We start from the raw sequence: 25,656 nt of genomic DNA, 5'->3' as shown, positions 1-25,656 counted from the left end.
CTAGTACTACGCCTTGCCTCTTAAGTACCTGTACTGCGCGACTTTGGCAAGGTCAGTGAACGCGCTTAGGCTCGTTCACGACGCCTTTCTACTTCTTCCTTGGTTTGAAGTTCCTTCAAAAGATAGCAACAGCGGCACTGGTGGCGGCAATCTGATAGGGAGCTATGACGGTGTGCCTTAATAATTAATTAAAACAGTATGTAGTTATTAAATTAAGAATAAAGTGTGATGGTGACATTGGTGCACAGTTCCTTTCGTACTCGGGATGCAACAGGTTGTCAGTAAACTAAGGATTTCTGAGTGGTAGATTGTCGGTGACAGGAGATTTCTTACGGGCTTCTTGTTTTTCGGCTAATTGCGCTGAGACTTTTATTCCCTCGGCTGATTGGTAACTGCCGAGATCAGGGAAATGGCAACCTCTGGAAAAGGACAGAGACGGTAATTGTAAAGTGATTGGCACTGGAGTGGAGTGACCATCAGCAGTGTCCGGGAGGTACTGTCAGAGGAAAGAGAAGACGTATGTGTAAAGCGATGGCTTCTAAAGAGCGACTTTATGAGTTGTGGATGCTCTATTACGCCAAGGTGAGGAGAAGTAGTGGCAGCCACCTGTAGCAGAGTTTGGGGGGGGGGGGGGGGGGGTGCGTGTCTTCTCAATGCAAACATCCTCATTCTCCTCAACAGCTTCTTTCTTGGGGGAATTTTTCTAAAGATTGTGGCTTAAATATTTGCTGTTTATTTATTGATATAGTTACGAATTTATGAGATCACGTACCAAAACCTAAACGTTTAGCATTTCTAGTTTTGGTAACCCATTTATGATTTGTGTTCCTTGATGTATTTTCTTCCTGCTTTTTTAACTCATTTTTTGCTTTTGTATGGATGTGCTGAGTACATCTGGTCAGCAATAATAATGTGTTAATGTATTGAGGTATAATATTCCCAGGGGAGGAACAGGTTTACTCTTGAGTGTTAGCTTCTCTTTCTAGATATAGGATGATGGCTATTAAATGAGATGGACAGAATAGAAGCTACAGTATTAGCTGCTGTTGCAACTGCAGATTAACGCTCAGTTTATAGTACGTGGTTTATTACCTCATTTGTTTACAAACGTTCCTTGTTTCTGTCCCTGTTTAGATGTGATTCTATGGCGAGTTCAGAGGCATGATGGGTTGTGACTTGAAGTATATATGCATGCAGCTAGTTTCTTCAAGAGGGAGGAATAGCTTGCATTTACTGTGTATTCTTTTCCTAGAGTAACAGTAGTTGAGTACCATGTATAGTAGTATAAATAATTGCTTTTCACGAGCATCATATTCCGGAGTGTATACATATCCGTGTATAAACTCTTTGAGCTTTGAGAAGTGTGATGGTGCCAAGAAGGAACTTTATAGAGACCTGTAGAAATATTTTGATGAGGCTGTACCCGTGCTAGGTGTATCCCTTTTTCCACCAAGGCTGCACAAGCAGCTCAGACAGGTACTCTTAACTAGATTTTATTATTCCTTTTGTAAAATCCTGTTTATGTATGAGAGGCAATGTCCTGATTTATTTCTCTGGGCTTCTGCACCTCATTCAGATTTCTACAGAAAAGTTAGGTGCATGTTTGGCAATTAGTACTTTATTCTTGTTAGAGAACTTGAAGTAGCAAAAGTAGTTGAGCTACAGTTTCAGTTAGACGCATTCCTTGCAGCAGTCGTGCTATTGCATTATATGATTGTGATGTGCACTGTTTGGTTATATGCTTTCACACAGACTTAATTTAGACCACTCTTCACATAAGTGTCTACAAATACCTGGAAGTGAAAAACATGGCTGCATCTGCAGTTAACTTGTGAAATGGCATAGGTAGATCCGCTGGCTATACCAGTTTTTTCACTTGGCTGCTGTTTAGTGCACTAACAATTGTTGAATTTGCAGGTGTATGCTGCATTGTGTTCTGCCTGCCAGGCCTCATTCACTGCATTTTGCTTAGCCTTCCGTAGTGTTATTTAGCATTGCTTGCAGATAAGGGTAAATTATGTTTTTCATTCTCTATTGTAGATGCTCAGTTTTAATGCTGTATTGGTGTCATTATGAAGGTTTCCCTAGATAAGAATGTTAGGACCACTAAGGTTAGAATCTGTGAGGCCACCTCCACAAAGAGGCCAGTCACCAGTGAAGTCTCTTGGGGCTCTGCGCTAGACCCACTCCTCTTTGGCTGTCTTGGATGTCAGAGGACTCAGGCTAACCAGGTTCGCAGATTGCAGACTGGGAGCAGTTATTAAATCTCGCTCAAGATGAGAACACCCTTCAGGAAGGTCTAACACAGACAGACATTTGATGTTAAAGCCATGGTTTTAAAAGTCAATGCCAAGTAATGCATTATGATACCCTTTGGGAAGTTGGCCATCTCTGCTAACTGTGTCATCATTAAAACACCCCTAAAAGTTGATTTATTAGTCAAAGATCTGTGAACTTGTGTAGACAGCAACCTAGCCTACGAGCAGCATGTGTCCAAGGTAGTAAGAAAATCCTTTTGTGCTTCTCAACTTATAAGCAAGGGCATGGCATCTAGGTCAGAAAGGTCATCTTATCACTGTACTCAAACCTCTTGAGACCCGTTTATAGAATATAATGCCCACTTTGGTAGGTACTTAACAAGATACTTGCAGCAGCTGGACCATGCACAAAGGTTCCTTAAAAAAAGAATGCAGGGAGTAAAAAGTGTCCGGTGCTGATGACCTCAAAGCCCTGTCTCTCTACTCTGTCATACAGACTTCTGAGAAGTGATCTTTGCCTGGCATACAAGCCATCCTGGGACCCTGTTTTGATGAACCTTTTGCACACATCTGAAAAACAAACAGCATCAGAACTAGTATATTAACTTGCCTACATTTTGCTTGTGACATAGATAGGACATGTTGGAGAGAACATACAAAAGGCAGGTACTGGTTACATCAGAGTTCTTCAGCATCTCCCAGCCTCTTAGCTAATGACCAGGGCTGGTGGTGTAGTCTATATTTTTAGCTCCAGGCCATGTGGTCTCTGGAAACTTGGAATATTTATTGAAGACTGTATAGTGCAGGATGTGTATGGATTGTTTATACAGCCCTCTGTTTTGCACTTGTTTCTCGTACGTATACCATTCCAGTTATTCCTAATGGAAACTATTTAAGTCTATATGTGTGAGCTATAGTCTGTATATGAGCAGGTTAGCGATATTTATATTTTGTTGTGTAACTAAAGCAGATGAAAATGGATGGATGCTATACATTTTCATCATGTCTCCACTCCAGTCTCCCCATACTCCTTCATTTGTGTAGCTGTATTCTCCCACATGACCAGTGCACGAGATCACTCAAAACCTAATTAATAGCTCCAACTGATGCTATGCTGCATTCTTCCATTTAACCCCATCAGAACTGCCTGTAGCTAAAGTCTACATTTGTCAAGCATAGAAATGCTACTACCACAGTAAAATTTGTTTTCTCAACTTTCTTGTATGAGTAGTAACACTGTGTACCTCTTGTATGAGTAGTAACACTGTGTACCTCATATCATCAACATGTTCATACTTGGATAGCTAATGCTACACTGTCTTTCAGTACTGCTGTTTCATGTGAGAATTCTACCTCATTTTAGCCAAACATCCCCTCTAGTCTTGCTAGTCCTGCATTTTCTTATATCGTACAAAATTTCTATGCCGTGTGGACATCTGCCATCTCCAGCAGCTCTGCAAATCCCTATTGCACATTACCCTGCACTGCCCATTCAAAACCCTGGCTTTACTTCCATCATTATTTGGTTCCACTTTTTTTCCCCACAGTGTTGCTTGGCAAAGAATTGTGTAGTGTTTATTTGAGATTCTCCTACAGTAACAGAACATACAACCCTATCCTGGCACAGCAATAGGCAACTCCCTTCTGCCTAGACTGGACTCCTTACATCCCTAAAATTGCTCCATTTAAACACATGCTGTTTACTCAATACGTTTTTAGTACATAATACCTTGGTCAATTTTATAGTGCACCAGACATGTGAGCAGCCTCCAAGTCTTTGCTAAAGCTACACATAATTCAGTGTAACAGTTCCTGTTGGGTAAAATCTCCTTTGCAAAGACAGAATTCATAAAGGGAAGTGAGTTACTTTTATTAGTAGTAGTAAGTTTCCAGCTTTGTCTGTCCCACGCATTTTCCAGATTTTACATCTGTAAAGTCTTTTATTGCCCTACATATCAGCTCTGTCAAACAAATTATTGTATGCTGCATTTTCATGCCATTTGATTCTCCAAAAGACACAACAGAGAACATCTTGATCTAGATTGTAAACAACGTTAAAATTTAATTATTGAAAAAATTGAACTGAACATGCCACCCAAGTCCAAAAACATAGTGGTTGTTATTTGGCTATCTGGGGACTTTTTGTTAGGTACTCAATATATCCTAAAAGTCCCATAGTAATGTGCAACTGTGATACATAGACATAGATATGTAACCAGTGTATTATGTAAGTAAATAGCATTTGTACTTTTGTGTATGATATAGTGATTTGTGTAAATAGCATCAAGAAGTTCTCCGGTTTGATCCTCGGCTGGGGTGCCTTCTGTGCGGAGTCTGCATGTCCTCCCTGTGGTCACGTGGGTTTCCTCCGGATGCTCCGATTTCCTCCCACATCCCAAAGATGGAAGAGTAGGTGGATTGGACACTCTAAATTGGCCCTAGGCGTGAGTGTGTGCCTTCTATAGAAGGTTGGGTGCTGAGCTGGCAACTCGACACCATAAAAACTCCACTATCAATCATGAGCGGACAGGTGATCTGCTGTGGCGACCCCTAATTGGGGAAAAAGCCGAAATAAGAAGAAGTAAAAGCAAAGGTATAGTGGTTATTGTACTGTATAAAGGTTGACTTGAAATGTAACTGTTTGAAAAGTTGTTACAGCCTCTTGGCTTGTTTGGACTCTGGACCAGATCACTTGTCTAGTTAACAACATTAACTAAAAGTTACTTTAGCTTTGACTGGAGTCATGTAATTGATGCCCGTTCTCACCCTCTAGTGTTTTTGTCTTGGATTTTTCAACAGCAACCCTTACTAACCAAGAAAATGGTGTCCAGTATTTTTTTTAAACTTTATGTACACTCACCCAAATAGTTGTTTCTGTTGTCTTGTATAACTTGGTGATCATTTTGCAACCTTTGCATGTTGAATAGAGACAAACTGGATGCATTCACCTCCTTCTTGGTTGATACAACTTGGCTTAATGAAAACCAAGTTATCCTAAACCCCAAGAAAACTAAACTCCTACTCTTCCTACCAAAATCACTTTCTGACTATGTCTTCCTTTTCCATCTTTTCACTAGATGACATCATCATCAAAACTGACCCTCATACAAAACTCCTTGGCACCATGATAAGATGACCAGCATATTCACCAATGTATCAAAAAAACAAATTAGAAATTAGGATTACTGTATCTTATCAAACATTCCTTACTCCTGAAGCTAAACTATCCCTAGCTAGAGAATTCCTACTACCTGGCCTCCTTTATGCTGCTCCTAAACTCACAAACTTACAATTCACATTAATCTCACAACTAGAACCAAACCTATAATAAAATCACCAGATTTGTAGCAAATCAACCTTACAGATCTCACCATTGCATTAAAACAACTGCAATGGCCTGAATTCCCCCACCAATTTCTTATAGAACAACTACAAATCACCCACACCATCCTATACACTTATAACACCTATACTGCTTGCCTCTCCCTCTGTACTCTGGTCTCCTTCTGTTCCCCCATCATATCACTCGGAAGCTTTGAGTAACAACTCCTTGACATACATAAACATAGGTAAACTTCCCTAAAACGACAGTGTATCTTTAGCCTGGAACAAACTTCCAAACTCCATTAGAAACACCTCAAATACTACCCTATTCAAAAAGCAACTAAAACTCTTCCTCTTAAGCTCAAGGATCTGTCCTTGCCAGGATCCTACTTAAGCACTTCCATCCTTACCTCATAACTCATTTTTTCTCCCTCTGTGATCAACCTCACAGCTACTTTTTCTTTCAAACTTCCTTTATACTGTAGTTTCATTATACCAGTAATGTAACATCTAAATATCCACTGCATTCTTTTTTGTTTTGAACAATGTGATTGTGTATGTTGTATTGTCCTCCATGTATTATTTTATATTATCTGATATGTACGGAACCTCACCGAGGTCACCAACTTCTTCAACCTCTATTGCTGCTCTTTCCTAGACATCAGTTGTAAATACTTTACTGCACATTGTCAATGATGCCACTTCCTGTCAATTTTAATTTTTCTTAACTGTGTTTTTAGGTACTCGGTCCTTTTTGTTTTTTTTGTATGATTTCTTGATGTAATATTTTGCTCTAACTACTATGTATAACTTAGAATGTATAATTCTACTTTACTGTGAATTTATTTATGTTAAATACTCTGCAGCTTTTCTCCTCGGGTCTCCACTGAAAATGAGCTTCTGGCCCAGTTGGACCAGCCCGGTTAACAAATGTCAAATAAATAAATAAACTTCGACTTAAACATATATTTATTGAATCCTTAAAGGCTGCCAAATATCAACCACCAAGGTCTCTTGTCCTGGATGGCATGTTCAGTTCTTCAGTAACATGTTTCTCAAACTGCGCAGTGCCAAGCCCCTAGTGTATATTAAATCTGTCACTCAACAGTCTAACAAGGTCATGCCTCAGGTAAAGTGGTGAAGGAACATGATGATTAGCTGATACTTGTTTACTTTACTTTAAATCTTAAGAATAATAAGACATCATCCTTCTCCACAAAGACTCTGCTGTCTAGGACAGTACAGGCTGATCAAAGTCCTGCACCCATTATCAAAATAATCTGCTGCCAGCTATTTCACCACTTTACCCCATAGAAAACTCCTTTCATCTGCAGAACATGGTTTCAGGCCTGTTATGGCACTAGGACTGCTGTACTTTCATCTTCCTATCCTCTTCACCTACTTCTTAGCCAGTGTTAGTTTTTTTGTCAGTTTTTCTTGACTCTTCCAAAGCTTTTGACATGGCTGACCATTCTGTCCTTCAGTTTTGCTTTTGATTCCTCACATTCACGTGTCCAGTGAGTTAAGTAGTACAATCATGTATCTGTCCTTTACCTCTACCCTGACATTGCACCCAAACGTCAGACCTTGGATTTCCCAATTTTTCACCATCTTTGTTAGTGGCATTCAACCAGTATGTCTTCCTGCTTCTGTAATATGATATGCAGACAGAACAGCAGTCTGCTACTCTTCCCTCATTAAGACTTTACCAAACTTTTGGGCAGTTTTCAATACTTTGTAGATTAAAGCTCAGCAGAAAATTATTTCATCCTGGCTTATGCCAAAACCCTGAACTGGCGCAAACAGTCACAGTGAGTTGTCCTCACACCTCACTTGAATTAGCATCTGACTTTTAACAGCTTGGCATCGCTTTCTTCTCTGCCCTCAGATTTGAGCCGCGCATTTGTAAATTCAACAGTGTAACTATCAATTTTGACTTCCTGTTTTGGACAAAATATTTTCAAGCCTCTTTGACTTGCCTCACCATTACTACAGCCTACATGTAGCCAGCACTCCCCTCCCCATTTGTCCCTTACTAGATGTAAGCTTCTGTTCTTCACTCACTTCTGAACTGCAGCAGACTTTTCATTGGGTATCTAAATTTGCCCCCGGACACCTTTTACTATCACATCACCAGATGTCCTTCAGAAGCAACAGTTAGCTTAAACTACTAGTATGTCTTGCTTCAAAATGACCCAGTTGCACTACACTATCCAGATCAATCTCCATCTCTAAACTCCTTTGTCGCCTGATATGTCCTGCTTGCAGCAGCTCAGTATCTCAAAGGATTTCTTCATAAAAGCTTCATAACTTCTTTGGGGACTGTGTCAAAACTCTGAAACTATATACATTTTACAGAGCTGTATTGGTTCTTTAGCCTTAAAAAAAAGGACTCACCTTGTGTCTTTTGTTTTTTTTTTCATCTGGAAATGCAGCTGCAGCTTAATACCAAATGTTACTTAACACATCTGCCCCCCCCCCCTTTACAACCTTGTTATTAATGCACCTCTGTTAGTATATTTGTTCATACAGAGGATTGCTCCTGTGTAACTCTTTACTATCAATGCCCTGATTGCTCCCTACTTGAAGACATGTAAATTATGCTATCACCTTGTTGTAAATCTAACATAACACCATAACTCCTTTTTATTTTTTATCCTTGGTGAGATTAATCCAGTTCACAAAGCTAGTCGAAGGAGACCGGAGGTAATGTTTATATTTCTAGGGGAAATTTGGCCAGTGCATTGGGGACCTTCCTCTAACTGTTTCCATAGATGCCATGGGATTGTTTTACTTCCAGTTGAACTACTACCAACTCAAGCATATTAGGCCTCTGTTTAACGTGCCCTCTGAGGGAAGCACACTCAAGAATGCAGACCCCCCCCCCCAATGCTGTGTTGCAGTGTGAGTAATTGATCTACCTGATGGAGGGAATAGAACCTACTGCCTTCTACAGCAAAGGCATGTGAGCTACCTGATGCACCACTGTCACTGCTGTCCAACTAGCAGTGGAGCCATCTGCTTACCACAGAAACATGCTGCCGTTTAACTGTCAGTTAAACATAAAACTGCTTCCCCTTGTAAATGTATTACTTACACAGCACATCAGAAATTTCAAATCAGCTTTCTTTTTACTGTGCATATTTACAGTGCAGCCACCTCCATTGTAGACAAATTCTGCCATTGTTCGTTAACCTTCAAGTGGTCAGCCGGTATGACTACTGCCAGGATGTTCTTTCTGTGGTGGGAGTTCCCAGTATGTAACCTTTACCCCTGTAAAGTATCTGACCAGTGTCAAAAGTCCAATTATTTTCTTGGAGGTCCCTCTTCCCTGGAGGCAGAGATGTGTTAATCCAAGACTGGCCCTAGGGATTGCTTTTTGCTTTTCTTTCATTACTTATGATGATGATGGATGGGTAACAGAAAGTTCACACTGGGGAATCACACCAACAGCACTACTAGATAGGGACCAAGGGTACTAGCTGCTAGTACAAGGGTCTAGGAAACTACTAAAGGGGCGGTGAATACTGCACAATGTGGCTGGGCTAATATATGCCTTTGGGCAGATAGCCCAGTACCAACCTATGAAACTAATAAAGAAGTTTGTTTCACAGGATCAGGGTAATTTTAGCAGCTCTATTTTTGACCCAGACAGGTGTGGCACTTGCTTAGGAGGAGACTTCAGGTCGAATGTCCTTAAGTTGCCAATGAAGTGTACTGTTTGTCTTCCCTTAGGCAAGGAGCATCTGAACCTTTAGGCAATGAAGGTAACAGCCTGGCCCTTCATGTCTTTTGATAGCTAGAGAACAAGGCTTTTCCTGTAGAATACTGAATATTCTGTCATATTCTCAGAAACTCTCTGCCTGGAAGACCTGTAGAGACAAGTAGAAAATGTTTTCTTTCTGGTCTCTGTGTAAAACATGGATCCTTTTTTCAGTCAGTCAGAGTAAGTCAAAGTAAACTTTGTCACTTCGATATACACAAGTGTGAACCGAGTGAAATTATGTTTCATCGGACTCAATGTGTATACAGTACACAGACTACATTTAACATGGTGATAATACACATCTACTGACACAAACAACAACAGTAATAAATACTTGTATTATTGCACTGGTTTAACAGATTGTCAGTCATTACTAGGTTATTAGCTTATTTTCACTGGAAAAATTGCACTTAGGCGATTGATTTAAAGCCTACATTTATATTGTACAGTAAGACAGTCCAGTTTGATTACTGCTGACTTTGCTGTCTGGGTGCAGGTAAGACCTTGTTACATATTGCACTATAAAGACTTTTTTAGTATTGTTGGATTGCTGCCTTAATGTCCTGTGTGAAGGGTACTTGGACCCTATTTCCATGGTTCTTCAATATCTGTCAGAATTTTATTTTAATCAGGACTACTCTTTTTAAGGTACATTGGCTACCATTTCTGTCTTTCACACTAGGCAAGATTTACCTTTTAATTCACTTCAGGTGTACATAGCTTTTGTTTTGGTAGTTCTGTCTACATTTTCTCATATCCTGATAACTTTATCTTCTTAAGTTTAAAGTATGCATGCAGTAACTCTGCCAGTAAATTTTAAGTTCATTCTTAAATGGGGGAAAAACACTTGGCTTGTTTGGCTTATTTCATATTTTACCCTTGCCAAAAAATACCCCAGATAAAAGGAATCACAAGATCACCCAATACTTGAGGGCTGTTTGTCGTTTTTAATCACAAAATTTCTATTTAATGGCCTGTATTATCGATTTTAGTGCATGTTCCAGAGTCAAAGGGCACTTCTTAGTGACACCATTGCTCCATGTGCTATGAAATAGCATTTTGTCACTCCCCTTGTTTGTCAAAGTTTAGTTTCTTTCAGTGCTGCAAACCCAAGATGTCAACTTCAAGTAATAAAATTAATCTATTTCTTTTAGCTGGATTGACCACCCATTGTCATTCAGTATTATAAAACTTACACGCAGTATTATAAATGGATTATTATGTAACAATCCTATGCGTACAAGAGGCGTATAAAAATGCCTGTGTGTTTCCATGTAAAAAAAAATTGTCAGAGGTTGCATTAATGGCATTTATTGTAATTATCTTTTAGACCCCAAAATAAACCAGCAATAAATGAACAGAAAGAAGTGCTAGGCATATATCATGCAGGACCTTGCCAACAGTATTTTCCACTGATGAGAAAACAAATCTACTCCCCTCCTTTCCCCGGTTGCTCCACTTGTCTGTTTGAGAATGTAAACTTGTCCTTTCTATCTGAATGCAGTTGAACATATCTGTTCCACTTATCTCAAGAAAACCATAAAAGCATTATGTCATAATATTAACACACTGTGATGGAAAATAATTTATTACTTGTTCAAAAAAGTAAAGCTATAATTGCTGAAACCTGTGGGAGTAATCTCAGTTTATTATTAATAGGTTAGATTTTACATACTAATTAAAAGACACCAGAGAGACAAAGGAGACCTCTTACCCTCAGGTGAATATAACTTTGCCTTAACAATATAAGAGCATATTTTTTATATACTTATAAAATCAAACATCTGTTGTGTTGTAGTATTATGAATTATATTTGTATACTTGTACTGTAGCTATGCTTCACAGTATAGTTCATGGTTCTTGTATTTATTTGTCAAACTATTTTCAGAATTCCTAAAAAGTTTTTTAACATGTTTATTAAATCCCATGTTAAGTGATGGCATAGGTTTTAACACTGCATGAACTCCCACTCTACAGTACAATAAACCACAGTGCTTAAGTATGGATGCAACAGCTTTATTGAATCAAAATAACTAATAAAATATAAAATTGTGAAGAAAAAAAAAAAAACATTCCAGACTTTGCTTCTCATACATCAATAGAAAACAAACCATAGTAAAAATGTTCATTTTTACATACTCTACATGTTTTCTTTAACAGTTACCATTGACTCCATCTTTATATAAATTGCTCCATTCCTGCCTTCTGTTAAACTCCACTTTTTTGTACAGCAATAAGATATGAATTTACTACTAATCTCCCAGCTCAAAAGAATAATTTCCTTAACTATATGTACTCCAGACATTTCTGACAAAGTGCACTGTAGGGAGTTTTTTTAAAACTTAAACTCATAATATCCAGGAGGGGGAGGCACTGAACTGTTTATGTAATGTTAGAGTAAAAACCCATGCCATGTATTTAAACTTATTAGAAAGACTAACCGCGGTAGCGTTGTCACCTCACAGCAAGACGTTGTTGCGTTCGATTCTCAGCTAGAGTGTCTTCTGTGTGGAGGCATGCGTGAATGGGCGTGCCTTTGTTGAAGGCTGTGCGTCAGGGCTGGTAACTCAGCATGTAAAAATCCACTACCAAACATTAGCGGACCAAAGTTCCACTGTGGCGACCCCTAACCGGGATAAGCCGAAAGACACAACAACAACAACAACAAAAGAAAGACTAACCATCCAACCCAGTAGCATATTCATTGGTGACTTTAATTACCCAACTCTTAACTGGGAATCCTGTACAACACCAAACGTACAAACACAATTAGATTTTGTAAACACAATCTCCCTGGACAAGATAGTTAATACACCAACAAGGGGGGGGGTGTAACCATACTGGATCTGGTCTTCACTAATATGGGAGAGTGCTGCATACCCCCAACTGTAATGTCTTCCCTGCCAAGGTCAGACCATAGACTGGTCTGCTTTGAAGTAAAAAATAAAACCTGGACCCCCAGCTAAACCTGGAATATTCAGGAACTAAAGTAAGGCTAACCTCCATTGATGAAGTGATAACCTGGCAAAATTTCAAGCCCCTATAAACCCTGAGAGCAGTGCTGCCTATGCAGACCTGTTCACAGAAACCATGTAAAAGCATGTTCATAGCTGCATAGAGGCAGCTGTACCCACAAATAAGAAGTACAGAACTAACTCAAAAAACAAGCCACCCTGGTGGAATCACAAAATTAGTAGGCTTTGTAACAGAATGAAGAAAATCATGGCAAAATTTAGTAGCTGCATTCGCCAGCAGGATAAAAGCACTCTCCTCCAAACTAAACAATTCAGAGGACAAGTAAAGGCCACCAAAGTCAAATTTGAGATATGTTTGGCCTCCCAGGCCAAGGACAACCACAAAGCATTCTTTAGCTGTGTCCACAGCCTCAAAGGCAGTATACAGTTGTGTGCGGAGCTCATTGTAAATCGAGCCACCTATACCGAGCCAGAAGATAAAGCAAACCTCCTGGCTGACAAATTCAGCTCCAACTTTACCCCTCTTTCCCCCTCAACCTTCACTCAGGAAATAGCATCAAATTTAAGTCCCCCTATTATCGCTAGGGAGCAGGTCTTTAATGCTCTCTCTAAGACCAAGAATGCTGCATGAATGGGCCAGACAATATCCCAGGATGCCTTCTAAATACCATGAAACATGACCTATCGGGATCTCTGGAATTACTATTTAACTGTAGCCCCCAAACAGACTTCGCACCTCATGAATGGAGAACAGCAACAGTCATCCCTCTGCACAAAGGTGGGCCATCTACAGAACCTAGAAACTACAGACCCATAACTCTCACTAGTCGTGTATGTAAAGCCAGTGAAAGAATTGTCCTAGAAATTATCAATAGAGATATAGTGTACACCTCCAGACATTGTACTCAACCCAGTTTGGTTTCGTCAAGGGCAGATCATGGCTACTCAACCTGGTGAACTTCCTTGAGAAGGTAACCAAAGCAGTGGATGAGGGAAAATGGTTCACACTGCCTACCTTAACCTGGCCAAGGCATTTGACACAGCACCCCACTCAGGCCTTGTTTACAAACTCAAGAGGTTGGGTAAAAACTTGTATATCACCCAGTGGATAAACAACTGGCTCACAGATAGGACCCAGGAAGTTGGAATTGTAGAGTCCATCTCTACAAATAGGACAGTCACAAATGGAGTCCCCCAGGAATGAGGCCTTGGACTGCTCCTTCTTTGCATTTACTTCTCTGAAGTCAAAGCCAATGTCATTGGTCTCTGGCTGACTAAATTTGGAGATGATTGCAAATTAGGAGCTGTCATTGAATCCCACACTGCCACAAGTGTTCTCCAGGAGGGGCTTACAGAGACAAACAACTGGCGTCAGAGCCATGGACTAAAACTAAATGCCAAGAAATGCATATTAGTTACCAGGGGTGGATGACTTCCCAAGGAATGCTATCATACTGACAACACACCCTTTGGAGTTGAGCCAGTAGTCAAGGACTTCGGGGACACACACAGTAATCTAGCCTTTGGCCATCCCATGTCTACAGTAGTGAGGAAATCATTCTATGTTGTGCAACTTACAGACAAAGGTATGGCATCTAAGTCCAAGAAACTCATTGTTCCATTGTATTCGGCATTCATCAGACCTATCATTGATTACAGTGCCCCCTTTGGTATGTACCTAACCAGACAATTGGAACGTCCATAGAGGTTCTTCACTAAAAGAATACGGGCCATAAGTAAAATGTCTTACGCATAACACCTCAAGATCTTATCCTTGTATTCTGTCTCTCACAGGCTTTTGAGGGGAGATCTGTGCCTGGCATCCAGGGCATTGTCAGACCCCACTCTGATGGACCTCCTGCATATCCACAAAACAAACAGCATCGTAATTACCCGAATGGTAAAGACTTAAACCTTGCTTGTGATATAAATAGTACCTGCTAGAGAGGCTGGTATGTATCCGTCCACCCCGTCTGTGGAGCAGGCTCCTCTCTAACCCAATTCATGTGCAGCTTGAACATTTGGATTGGGAACAGGAAATTCATCCCTGGTGTGGCATGTATGTCTCTAATGGACACAGGCAAGCTGTGTGTTTCATCTCCCAACCCCCTGCTTACACTTATCAAGGGTATCAAGTCTTGTCAGAGATTTGGTATGCATGACTAGGCTTAAAAGGCCTTGTGCCTAGTAAACACCTCTGAACCTTAAAACCTATGAATGATAGTTCTTCAAGAAAACATGTATAATGCATAAAAATAACGAAAATTGTTTACGTTTTTTTTAAATTAATTTGTACCTGATTCATTGTTTAGCCTGTGTGAATTTAATAAGGGTGTTTTTGCTTTATAACATAACCTGCAATTTACATGGTTCAGTTACTGCTTCATTCTCTTTAGTGTCCTTCTAAACATTATATATGCTTTACAATTCGCCTACCAAGTTAACACAGTCAACAAGAGTTCCAGTCTTTCTCGGTCACTTGCAAAACCAAATTTTGCATGTCTAATCCTGTACTGAATGGGATTGATGCTTTATTCTCCCACTTATTCACTAATGTCACAGAGTTGCTGTTTTTCCGGATCATCTTCATCACCCAGCACTAGTCTCTGGTTCAAGTCCAATGTACTCGTGTTTTTAAGAAGCCCCATATAGAATCTCTCTTCAGTGTATCACTTTTCAGTTAGCTGTGAGTGCATTTGATTTCATAGGTTCATAGGTTGGTACTAGGCTATCAGCCCTAGGGCCTGTAGCCATAACAATTCCCTGGCTATTTCTTCCCACACTATTTACTTCCCTGGACCCCTGTCTAGCAGGCCGACTGACGTGATCCCCGGGGTGAATTTCCTTTCTCCCATCCAATCATCAAGGTTCCTTTTGAAGAGGGCCAAAGAGGCGCTCTGCTTGACATTTATTTTTTCCTCTTAATTACTGTCCTGTACGTAAGGTGAAACTTGAACTAATTTTTCTGAACTGTTGCAAGATTCTTCCTAGCCAGAGTTTTCTCTCCTTTTCTGGTTGATTTTCTACTACTTTCTCCAAATTTGGTCTTTGCAGGTATTCAGACAGTGTAATTACTAGCTAGAAACTGCATTTTACCCAAATCGATAATTTAAAAAACTTTGAAAAAGCCAGGAAACTTTTCACAGTGGGAGAGTTGTAATCAAACTGTTGATCGGTATACAGCCATCTTGTGCAGAAAGTTGAGGTCTTGTTACCTAAGAAGTGAAAGAAAATTGGAGGGCTTCCCAGCACCACAGTCTTGTATACCACATTTTTTTAAGTGAAACTTTCTTTTCTTACCAAAGAAAAAGCACCATAAATTAACATTGTATTTTTATTACAAAACCTTGAGAAACTAAAAATGGTACAAAATCTAGACAGCCATCGCATACAACAGCAGAAGTAGCACTTTTTTGTACAATGCAATACTTTGAAGTGTCATAACCTACACTTCAAAAAGAGAAGACGAATGATTATAGAGCGTATTTTAACTGGAGCTTAAGTTGAACTTTGCATTCTGTAAAAATGGGGGTGGGGCAAGTTCGTTAAGGACTAGGCATCATTATGATTAGCTGTCATACTGTGGAGTAATAGTGAATGGACAGTGTCAGACAGCTGTAGAAGGCAAAAAATGATTTTAAAAGCTGGTAAATGCCCCACTTTTATAAACAACAGATGTGGCAGAATGAAATGTGTAATCGTTTTTAACACTTCAGCACAGACAAAGCATATTACTGACTTTCCAAGGCTTTGAAATATTATAAAACACTTCACTCATCTCTTTGTATACTCATTCTCCTATCACTTACAGAAAAAGTGCCATGCTCTACAAAAAAAATTATGATTGGGTCTCACCAATCATAACTTTTATGTATTCTCAGCATTGAGAACTTCACTCTCAAGGTGAATTTCTTGGCATCCATGATTCAAAAACATCAACTGATTTTATAATTTGCGACCCAATTGCAATCTTGTACACCTACCTAAATATTCTTGCCTGAGCTTTCTGAATACTAGTTTAAACTTGTTGAATACTAGTTTAAATAGTTCAGTAACTGGCCGTGTAAGTGCACATTGTAAATTTGATGGAAGCAAAGTGGAAAGCTGTGTGTTGACCTCAAAATTGAAAAAGCTAGCTCATTTAACTAAAATATATAGATGGTTTGTGTGACTTAAGAATTAGCTAGAATTAAGTAGCACAGGCAATGTAGAGTTCTTTGACTGTACATTACAGGGTCTACTGATTTGAACTTCTAATCATTGGAGGGTCAAGCAAGAGCCATTCTTTTACATGCAGATGAATCTTTACACCAAATGCTTGGCCTGAGACAAAATATCTTTAACATATTTACTGTCCCAAAATGTAGGTGTCATGTCTGCAGAAGATATCAAATAGTTTGCACAAGTATTATGTGGGAAATATGCTAGTACCTCATTGAATGTGTAAAGTAACCCTTGTAGATTAGCTTAACCTGATGAGCTATTAAGGTATGTGTGAGAGTCAGACATACGGTGCTGTGTAGTGTGTTTGCTTCAAGGATGGGCTATAACTGAAAGTCTGAATTGAACAATCTCAAGCATTATGCACTATAAAGGCAGTAGTGTGTGATTTAAGGTTAAAGTCTGCAACCTCATATTGTTTGGGTGTAATTAGTAGAGATGTAGAAAGTTCCCTTCTCTTGCCACATAAGGTATATTGGAGTAGGAGTTGTGTTTTGCCTAGCCACTTGTAAGATCATGTATGGTGAATGTGTCTCCCAGTGTAAAAATGTTTGGATTAATGAGCATGTTAGTTGTATTGAAAATTACTTATCTTTAATAAATTCAAGATTTTTCATGCATGTACATACATGTATTCCCATAAATCTGTAATTCAGGTTCAGCAGTAAGTGTCAGTTGAGTGGTTAAAGACCTCTAGATGTTGGCAGGATATACTGCATCACCTTAAGTACACTTCTGAAGAGCTCATTTTCATGTAATGGGCTTTCACTATTCATTTTTATTTATTCAGAGACTTGAAAAAGTGGTTAACTATATCAAGGTAATCATTTATGACCTTTGTGACTCCATAAGTTAGCCATTTGCACAAATCTGTGGTCAAAGAACCTCCACCCTGTAATGAAGGATGTTTGAATAAGTAGCCAAGGATTCAGTATAAAGAAGGTAAGGATAATTGGCATTCTTGTCTTATCCCCTTGGATCATACCTTTCAACCTCTGAGTGCAAGAAATCTAGACAAAACCAAAATTAATGGGGGGGGGGGGGCACAGATTAGGGGCAAATTTTAAATATTGCTCTTGTATACTTATACATTTGCTAAAGTAACATGTTTTGCATTAGTGTGCATTTTCCTAAGGGTATGAAGTCTGAAATTAAAATATCTATCGTGTTTATTGACTTCAGTTCTTGATGACTTGCCTGAAAACCATAATTTTATGAGGAACAGACTAAAAATAAAAAAGAAACAGAAATATGGACACTCTAAAAAAAATCTAGACAGTTGATAGGTATGCTTTGGATAACATGAAGTGAGGCGGTAGGGTTGTACCAGAGATGACTTTTGCAAAAAGTGTGGCATGGTAAGGAATATTTGCTGCATGAATGACTGATGGCAGTAATACATGATGCTCAGGAATGGTGCATACCTAATTCCAGCTTGCTTAGTTAAATGCCTTTTGAATGGGTACATATGGCTAGACCAGGATTAACAGAGCAGTATGTAGGCATTTGCATTTATGTGATTAAATAATAAAAATTATCAGAATTGGAACTGCTCTTGACAAATCCTGAGTAGGGTTAGTTTAGGGAAGATATTTTCAAATTTGGCAGCTAGCATTTTTTTATATAGCTTCTCTTCTGTGTTTATCAGAAAAATTGCTTTTAAGTTCTCAGCATTTTTATGTGGTTTAAGGAGTGAGGGGATGCACCTGTTTTGTATGTTTCTTGGAAAAGATTATTAAGAGGAGTCTTTTAGCTGATAGCATAGTTCCTTGTAAAAGTTGGTCATGAGGCAGTATGGACCAGGAGTATTTCCCTTTCAGGACTTCTTGAATGGCTGCTTTTAATGTCATTTGAGGCCAAGTCATTGAATGAGTTGCTATTTAGTACTGAGAGTTTGGGGAGGTTGAGTTTACTAAGTTAGGTGAGACATGTTAATCTATCAAAGGTGAACCATAGTTGGCCTTTTATAAGTTCTGTGCTAAGCTATACTCTTTTTAATACCAAGTTTGTAGCCTTAGGGGTACAAGAGTTTTAATTTTTGGATTTTATGTGCAGGTTTTGACTTGCTTGCTTTTAAAGTCACTTGCAAGCAACTCCAGGTGTGTCACGGATTGCCCTATTTAAACGCAAGTCTTCTCGCTTTTTTAAGTTTTAGTAATTTGAGTTTTGCTGCCTTGTACTCCATATTTTTTTTAAATCCTCCATGCTTATAGCATGTAAAAGGATCTTCCATTGGACATATTATGCTGTCATCTAATTGGCTGTGTGACGTCAGTGTTTGCAGAACAAGTTGATTTAGTATTCAAATTGTAGTATTTCAGACAGGAAAAAATGAACATACTGCTCAGTGTTTTCTCATCCAGGAATGTTTTGTATTTTTTTTTTTTTTTTGGCGTTATTGGATTAATTGATGATTTTGAAAATTGCAAGGAGTCTATGTACCATTTGTTTTAGAGAAGGAGGTATTGTGCTGCTAGCAAATAGGCAGTCAAAATGAGAACTCCCTTAGGATCACTATGTACACAGAAGGGAATTAATACATGTGTGTAAGATTAGCGTGATGGTGAAATGAAAGTGTATCCAGAGTGTGATTTTAAAGGAACAGTTTCCATGTGTCTTTCAGCCCTTGCAAATTGTAGTGTTCATGAACGATTGGCTTGTGATTGTGTGACACATGGTGTGATTTAAGACCAGTTCATCCCCACATTGAAGTCACCTTCTTTGTTGCAGTGTTAGAGCTGTAATTTTTTGGAAAAATGATTAAAATAATGAAGGGAACCCATTACTACAACCATAAGTACTGGCACCATCATTCCAAATCTGGTTGTCGCTTCCTCTTTATCATACTTTTCGTCTTTGTGTTATCATCCCAACCTATTATGTATTAAATTTGGCTACTCCACCCTGAACCACCACTTTTAGATGAATGGCTGACACTGTTCTTGCAAGGTGTTTTTTTTTTTGTAACCACCTTCAATTCATGAAATAGAGCTACACTGGTAGAAATAGTACATAAAAAGTTGTAAATCATTGTGCTTGATTTTTGAAATTAGGGCCCCAAACCTATTACAAAACTATTAATTTAATATGTCAATTTTATAGATTTGCCTTACTAACTAACCTAATGACCAAGTAGGCTGTCCACTCGCGGTGTGGTTGCTAGGCAGCCCTGTAACAGCAGGAAAGAGAAAAACTGCCCCTCCTAGCTTATGCTGATTAAATATTGATAAGTAAAAATAAAAGCAATCAGATAAGTGAAATAAACAAAGCATCACTACAGTTGGTGTACTGTCAGCATTCCAGGTGAACACACACACACACACACACACACACACATGTGAAAGTGCCTATCCTGAGCTCCATAACTGCACTTGCCAAGTGTGGACTTTATACTGGGGGGGGGGGGTCTTCTTCTCCCGAGGCTTAAATGTACTTGGTAGTGATGGCTCTTTTGGAGCAACAGTGATTTGAGATTAGAGGCCCACAATTTTCTTAAGGGGAGTTGACTTAAAAAAAGGGTGAGATGATATAGCAAATGCTTTGGCTTGTTATTCATTTGACATCAGTTGGATGCAGTCTCCAGTGGCAGGTCCCTGGTTGTCCTTTTCTTGGGAGCCTTCAAAGTTCAGTGTATTGTCTTTTAAATATAGTTTGAAGGAAGAGCTGTCTGCTTACTTAGGCTCATAGGTAAGTACTAGGCTACCTGCCCTCGGGGGGCCATTTTAAGCTTCACCAGTTTCCCTTTGTGAGAATCAAACCATGTAATACTTCTCTGTAAGGTAAGCAGCTTGACCATTATGCCACTCCCCACCCTCTCTTAACTTGGAAACCTACACCACAGCAAAAAAAATGTGTGCATATTCTTGGATTTTATTAATGACAACTTCTTGAACCTACTAATTCAAATCCCAATGAGGGGCTCAAAAAGCTTTGACCTGTTGCATACATATATAACCCCCTATGCTCAGAACCCACAGTTATCAAATCTGAACATTGCTCAGTAACATTTACTCTAGTGACAAACATGAGTCACTTAAAATCCTTACATCTTTAGAGACTAGTACATAGCAAATTTACTCCTGTTAACCGATGACCTGATGAAATTCGAACTCAATCCTAACCTACATAACCCTGCTTCACACGCTGAGATTTTCATGGATAAGTTCTACACCCAACATGAAGCCAACATTGAGGCCTCGGTCCCTATAAGACAAACTTAGTGGCAAATTTAAGAACAAACCTATTTGGTGGAACCTCAGTATACACAAAACTTTACAATAACCGGAAGAAATGCCCATAAAAACGAACTTGACACTCCTTCATCCAGAGAAGAAATCCAAACAATTGGAGAACCTGAAAAAAAATCAAACCCTTCAAGAGCAATTATGATTTGGATGTTACCATCCATGCTAAGGATAACTGTAAAATTACCTTCAGCTATATCAGGAATGCAAGAGTTTAATAACAAATAATGCTCTGAGTTAATCTAAAATGACATGACATACTCTTACCACTGAGGATACTGTTATCATTTGACGGACAAATTCAGCTCAAACTTGCACCCCCTATCTTTGCCAAATTACCTCTGAGAAAGTTTTAAGCAAGATTCTTCTTTGCAGGCAAGTATTCAGGGCTTCAGATTACTTTTTTTTGTAAGTTGTCAGCACTGATTAGACTCTTCTTTTGTTTCCTGTGGGTTGTGACAGTGCTGTAAATTTGCCTTATCTGGTATGAAGTTTGGATCTGTTATACCAGGCAAGAATTGGATTTGTAGAGAATGACTGTATTGAACCAGCTACTGCTGTTAGATTGGGTAAATTGTCCATCCTGAGCAATTTTTGTGGATATGGCACCAGGGCTGGCTTTTGGTCAACTGGTGCCCTAGACAAAAGCGCTCCACAGTGCCCCCACCACCACCACTTGGTGCCCCTATCCGGGTCTACCTGCACCATCCAGATTACTGGAAAAGCGCTCCTGCTAGAGCAGTGCTGTAGGCGGCTGCTTAGTTGGCCTATGCCTAAGGCCGGCTATGTGTGGCACCTTCAGTGGTATTGGGAATTTTTATGATTGATGGGTACCGTAACAAAGTTGTTACGGAATTCTTGCAGCACTGTGTGATACTGGTAAGCTATGAACCACCACCAGATGTCCTTCAAGGATGCATCTGCAGTCATAACATATGGGTTGTCCTGCCTCAGGCAGCCCTTCGGTCGGCCGGATTCCAAAGTCTGGGTCTGGCCTCGGCTGATGTCGCACTTTCCCCAACGTCCGAGTGTCTGGGGTATAAAAGCATCAGCCGATGCCATTTTCCTCAGTCTTTCTTGCCGCGCGGTGCCCGAAGCAGAAGCTGTTCGCAAGTGCCGGTCGGTCAGATCCAGAGATTTCAGCTACCAAGACTTGAAAAGCTAAGTACCCCGTTGGGGACTCTTTCTTGCCTCAGCCGATGTCAGACAAAGTAAATAATTGTTTAACTTGTGGGAAACAAATACCTCATAAGGATTTCCATTCTTACTGCCTTCCTTGCTTAGGCCCAGACCACGACGTATCAGCTTGTTTAGCCTGTGCCTCCTTCAAACGACGGACTCTTAGACGTCGGTCGGAGTTTGCAGAGGAGTTTTTTGGAACCGCTTTTGCTTATAAAATGCCGTCTGAGACTCCGACTTCGCATATGGTCAAAAAACGCAAGGAAAAGGACCGACACTCGCGGCCCACGGTTTCGGCTGAAACCACGGCTAGGCCTACCGCGAGTGTCTCTGTTTCAGCTGAAACAGAGTCCACGGCTATTCCTACTACCGAAACCATACCTCCGACCACCGAGGCCAGAGAGGCCCCTGCTGAGTCGGCTTCAGAACTCCCTACCGAAGCTAGTGTTCAGGATTTGTCCGACACCTTACCTTTGGACATTTCTACCCCTGCACGTGGGGCAGCTAGGCCCCCAGCTTCTATGTCTATTAAGGCCTTCTCCAGGGCTAAAGCTGCCAAACTTTCAAAAACTTTGCCTGCCAAATCTACATCCCAGAGGCCTTCCTCTAGTTCTCAGATCCTCAGTCTTGCTGAGGACCCTATCTCCTTAATTAGGGGTTCCCAACCTCACCCAGACAGGGCCTCCCAACCTCCTCCAGACAAAAGGCCCAGGACTGACCCCTCTGAACCTCACTCCTCAGATTACTCCACGGATGGATCTGATTTGTCAGACCACCAGGAAGGGGCCTACTCGCCTTATGAGGATTCAGATGCAGAAGAATCTATCCCTTCGGCCTCCCCCCCCTCAAGAATTTTCTTTTGGGGAGACCTTACACTCCATGAGAGAACACTTTCAATGGCAGGGTCAGGATTTCTCTGATTCTAGAAAAAGATTAAGGACTTTTTTGCATTTGCCCCAGCATAGGCCTTTAGCTATACCTCCGGTTCTAACTGTAATTGATGATGTGTACAATGATGTCAGTACTGCACCTGATTCACTTTCTCCGGCCTCCTCCAAACCTGACAGATATTACAGGGTCCCGGATTCTCACTTCCACCTGTATAAAGCCCATGCTGCAGACCCAGAAACTATTTCTCAGGGCCCTAAAGGGGTTGCAGCCGCTACTGCCAAAAATCCCCTACCCTCTGAAAGAGAGTCTAGAGCATTAGAGAGATGGGGAAAAAAGGTTTATACATCTGCTACTCTTTCTGCCAGGGCATTAAACTGTCAATTCCATATGATACAGTACCAAGAATCTTTGTTGGATCAGCTAAATAAGAAACTTTCTGCACCTGAACCTTTAGACCGTAAATCCCTTCAGGATTTGGTACACAACTCACAACAGGTCAGTAATCATGTCTTAAAATGTGGCTATGATGCACTGGAGGCTTCATTTAGATCAGCTATGACTGGGGCAGTAATTCGTAGGCATGCCTGGCTGAAGGAGCAATCTTTACCAGACCATGTCAAGGCTAAACTCCTCGATGCTCCAATGGAGAAACCACATTTATTTGGCTCCCCTGCACAGGAGATTCTAAAGAAGGTTGAAGAAAAAGCAAAATCTGTGCAAACAGTTAAAGATTTCCTGCAAGTTCAGCCTCCGAGGTTCAGCAGAAACTGGCCTACAAAGAATTGGTCCTTTCCAGACTCCTCCAGAGCACAGAGAGGCAGGAACAGGCGCCCTAGAGGCAGAGGTCAATCCAAGGGCCCCTACAGAGGCAGTCAGTGGCAGCCTGCAAACCAGAGGAGTAGTGCAACAGCTACAACTACTACCACTACTACAGGACAGACCCAATGACTTGACTCTGATTCCGACTACCAGGGATCAACTGGAAGCACGCTTGGGCGGAAAATTGGCTTTATTCTCGAAAAACTGGCATTGCATTACAAAGGATACATGGACATTGCAAATAATCGACAAAGGATACAGGTTTCACTTCCATACTTTGCCAAAAAAAGGCGGAATGCCAAACCTTCCACCAAACCAGAAGGTAGAGGCTTTAAGACAAATCAGCAAGTTACTTCAGATGAAAGCTATAGAAAGGGTACCATCTACAGAACAAGGCCAAGGATTTTACTCCAGACTATTCCTTGTGCCAAGAAAAGAAAACCAGTGGAGGCCTATACTCGACCTGTCCGCACTGAACACTTATCTCATTGTGCCAAAATTCAAAATGCTGACCCTACAGCAACTTCTTCCCATGTTGGGCAAGGAGTCTTGGCTGGTGACTCTAGATCTCAAGGAGGCATACCTGCACGTCCCTATCCGACCAGATTGCAGAAGACACCTCAGATTTCTTGCAGGATCAGAGTATTATCAATTCTCAGCATTGCCCTTTGGCTTATCTACTGCGCCCAGAGTATTCACGAAATGCCTGGCATCAGTAATTGCACACTGCAGACTTCAGGGAATTCAAATTTATCCATACCTGGACGACTGCCTAATACAAGCGGACAACAAGAAGAAATTGTTAAAGGACTTGGCCTATGCCATACACCTGCTACAAACCTTGGGATACACAGTCAACATCCAAAAGTCAAGACTAGTACCATCCCAAAGGATAACCTTTTTGGGTGCGGATCTGGACACAATCACTCAGATGGCTTTTCTCACAGAAGAAAAACAAAAACAACTTCCAGTTTACTTCATGACTCTGACAAGACAAACTCAGCTTACTGCAAGGAAAGTCCTGCAGGCCCTGGGTTACATGGCATCCTGCATAATTTTAATTCCACATGCCAGGTTGCATATGAGGAAATTACAATGGTACCTAAGGAATGTATGGTCTCAACACAGTCAGTCTAGAAACCATGATACAAATCATTCCATGCCTTCAAAAGGAATTCCTGTGGTGGGCTCAGGCCTGCCAGTCCAGCAGAGGGTTGCCTTTCAACAAACCAAAAACAAGGCAGACCATCACCACGGACGCCTCAGACCGAGGATGGGGAGCACACATGGAGGACAAACGTATCCAAGGCTTATGGCCTCAAGGGCAGCTAAGCATGCACATAAACCAAAAGGAAATGCTGGCAGTAAGGCATGCAATCGAGGCATTCAGACCCTTCCTCCAGCAAGGACATCTGTTAATACGGACAGACAACACCACGGTCATGTGGTACATAAACAAACAGGGAGGCACACATTCCTGCCCTCTATGCCGGATGGCTATGAATCTGTGGAACCTATGCCTGAATCTCAATATCCAGCTGCAGGCCAAATTCGTACCAGGAAAAGAGAATACACTAGCAGACAGCTTAAGCAGAACTACCATGGATGCACACGAATGGATGCTGCATCCAGACATCTTCAAACTCATAACAAGGAAATGGGGAATCCCAGAGATGGATCTGTTCGCCTCCCCACTCAACCACCAACTGAAGAAATTCTGCTCAAGGACATACCACCCACAAGCCTGGAGGGTGGACTCTCTCTCTTTCAGCTGGAATGCCCTAACAGTATATGCCTTTCCACCTCTCCCATTGATGTACAAGGTTCTACTGAAGATCAGGGAGGAACAGCCAAAAGTCATACTAATAGCTCCGGACTGGCCAAGACAACATTGGTACCCGCTATTGAGAAGCATGTCTCAGGCAAACTCATGGCCTCTTCTTCTAACGCAGAACAATTTCAAGACCCTGCATCCCAAC

At 40.6% G+C, this 25,656-nt stretch overlaps 1 protein-coding gene across 1 annotated transcript in view; it reads left to right on the top strand.

The window, feature by feature from the left end:
- Window positions 1–136: 136 nt before the first annotated feature.
- The window catches only part of NBEAL2 (neurobeachin like 2), a 3,059,867-nt gene continuing 3,034,347 nt past the window's right edge, over window positions 137–25,656 (top strand). The window contains exon 1 of the mRNA XM_044066003.1: window positions 137–582. Coding sequence (XP_043921938.1) covers window positions 520–582 — 63 coding nt within the window. The 5' untranslated portion in view covers window positions 137–519. The remainder of the gene's footprint in view (window positions 583–25,656) is intronic.

Source organism: Protopterus annectens, chromosome 3.part0, assembly GCF_019279795.1.
Source record: "Protopterus annectens isolate FY-2018-M chromosome 3.part0, PAN1.0, whole genome shotgun sequence".
In the NCBI taxonomy this organism is placed as follows: Eukaryota; Metazoa; Chordata; order Ceratodontiformes; family Protopteridae; genus Protopterus; species Protopterus annectens.
The sequence above is the reverse complement of the archived record's forward strand: the minus strand, read 5'-3'. Positions and strand labels throughout refer to the sequence as shown.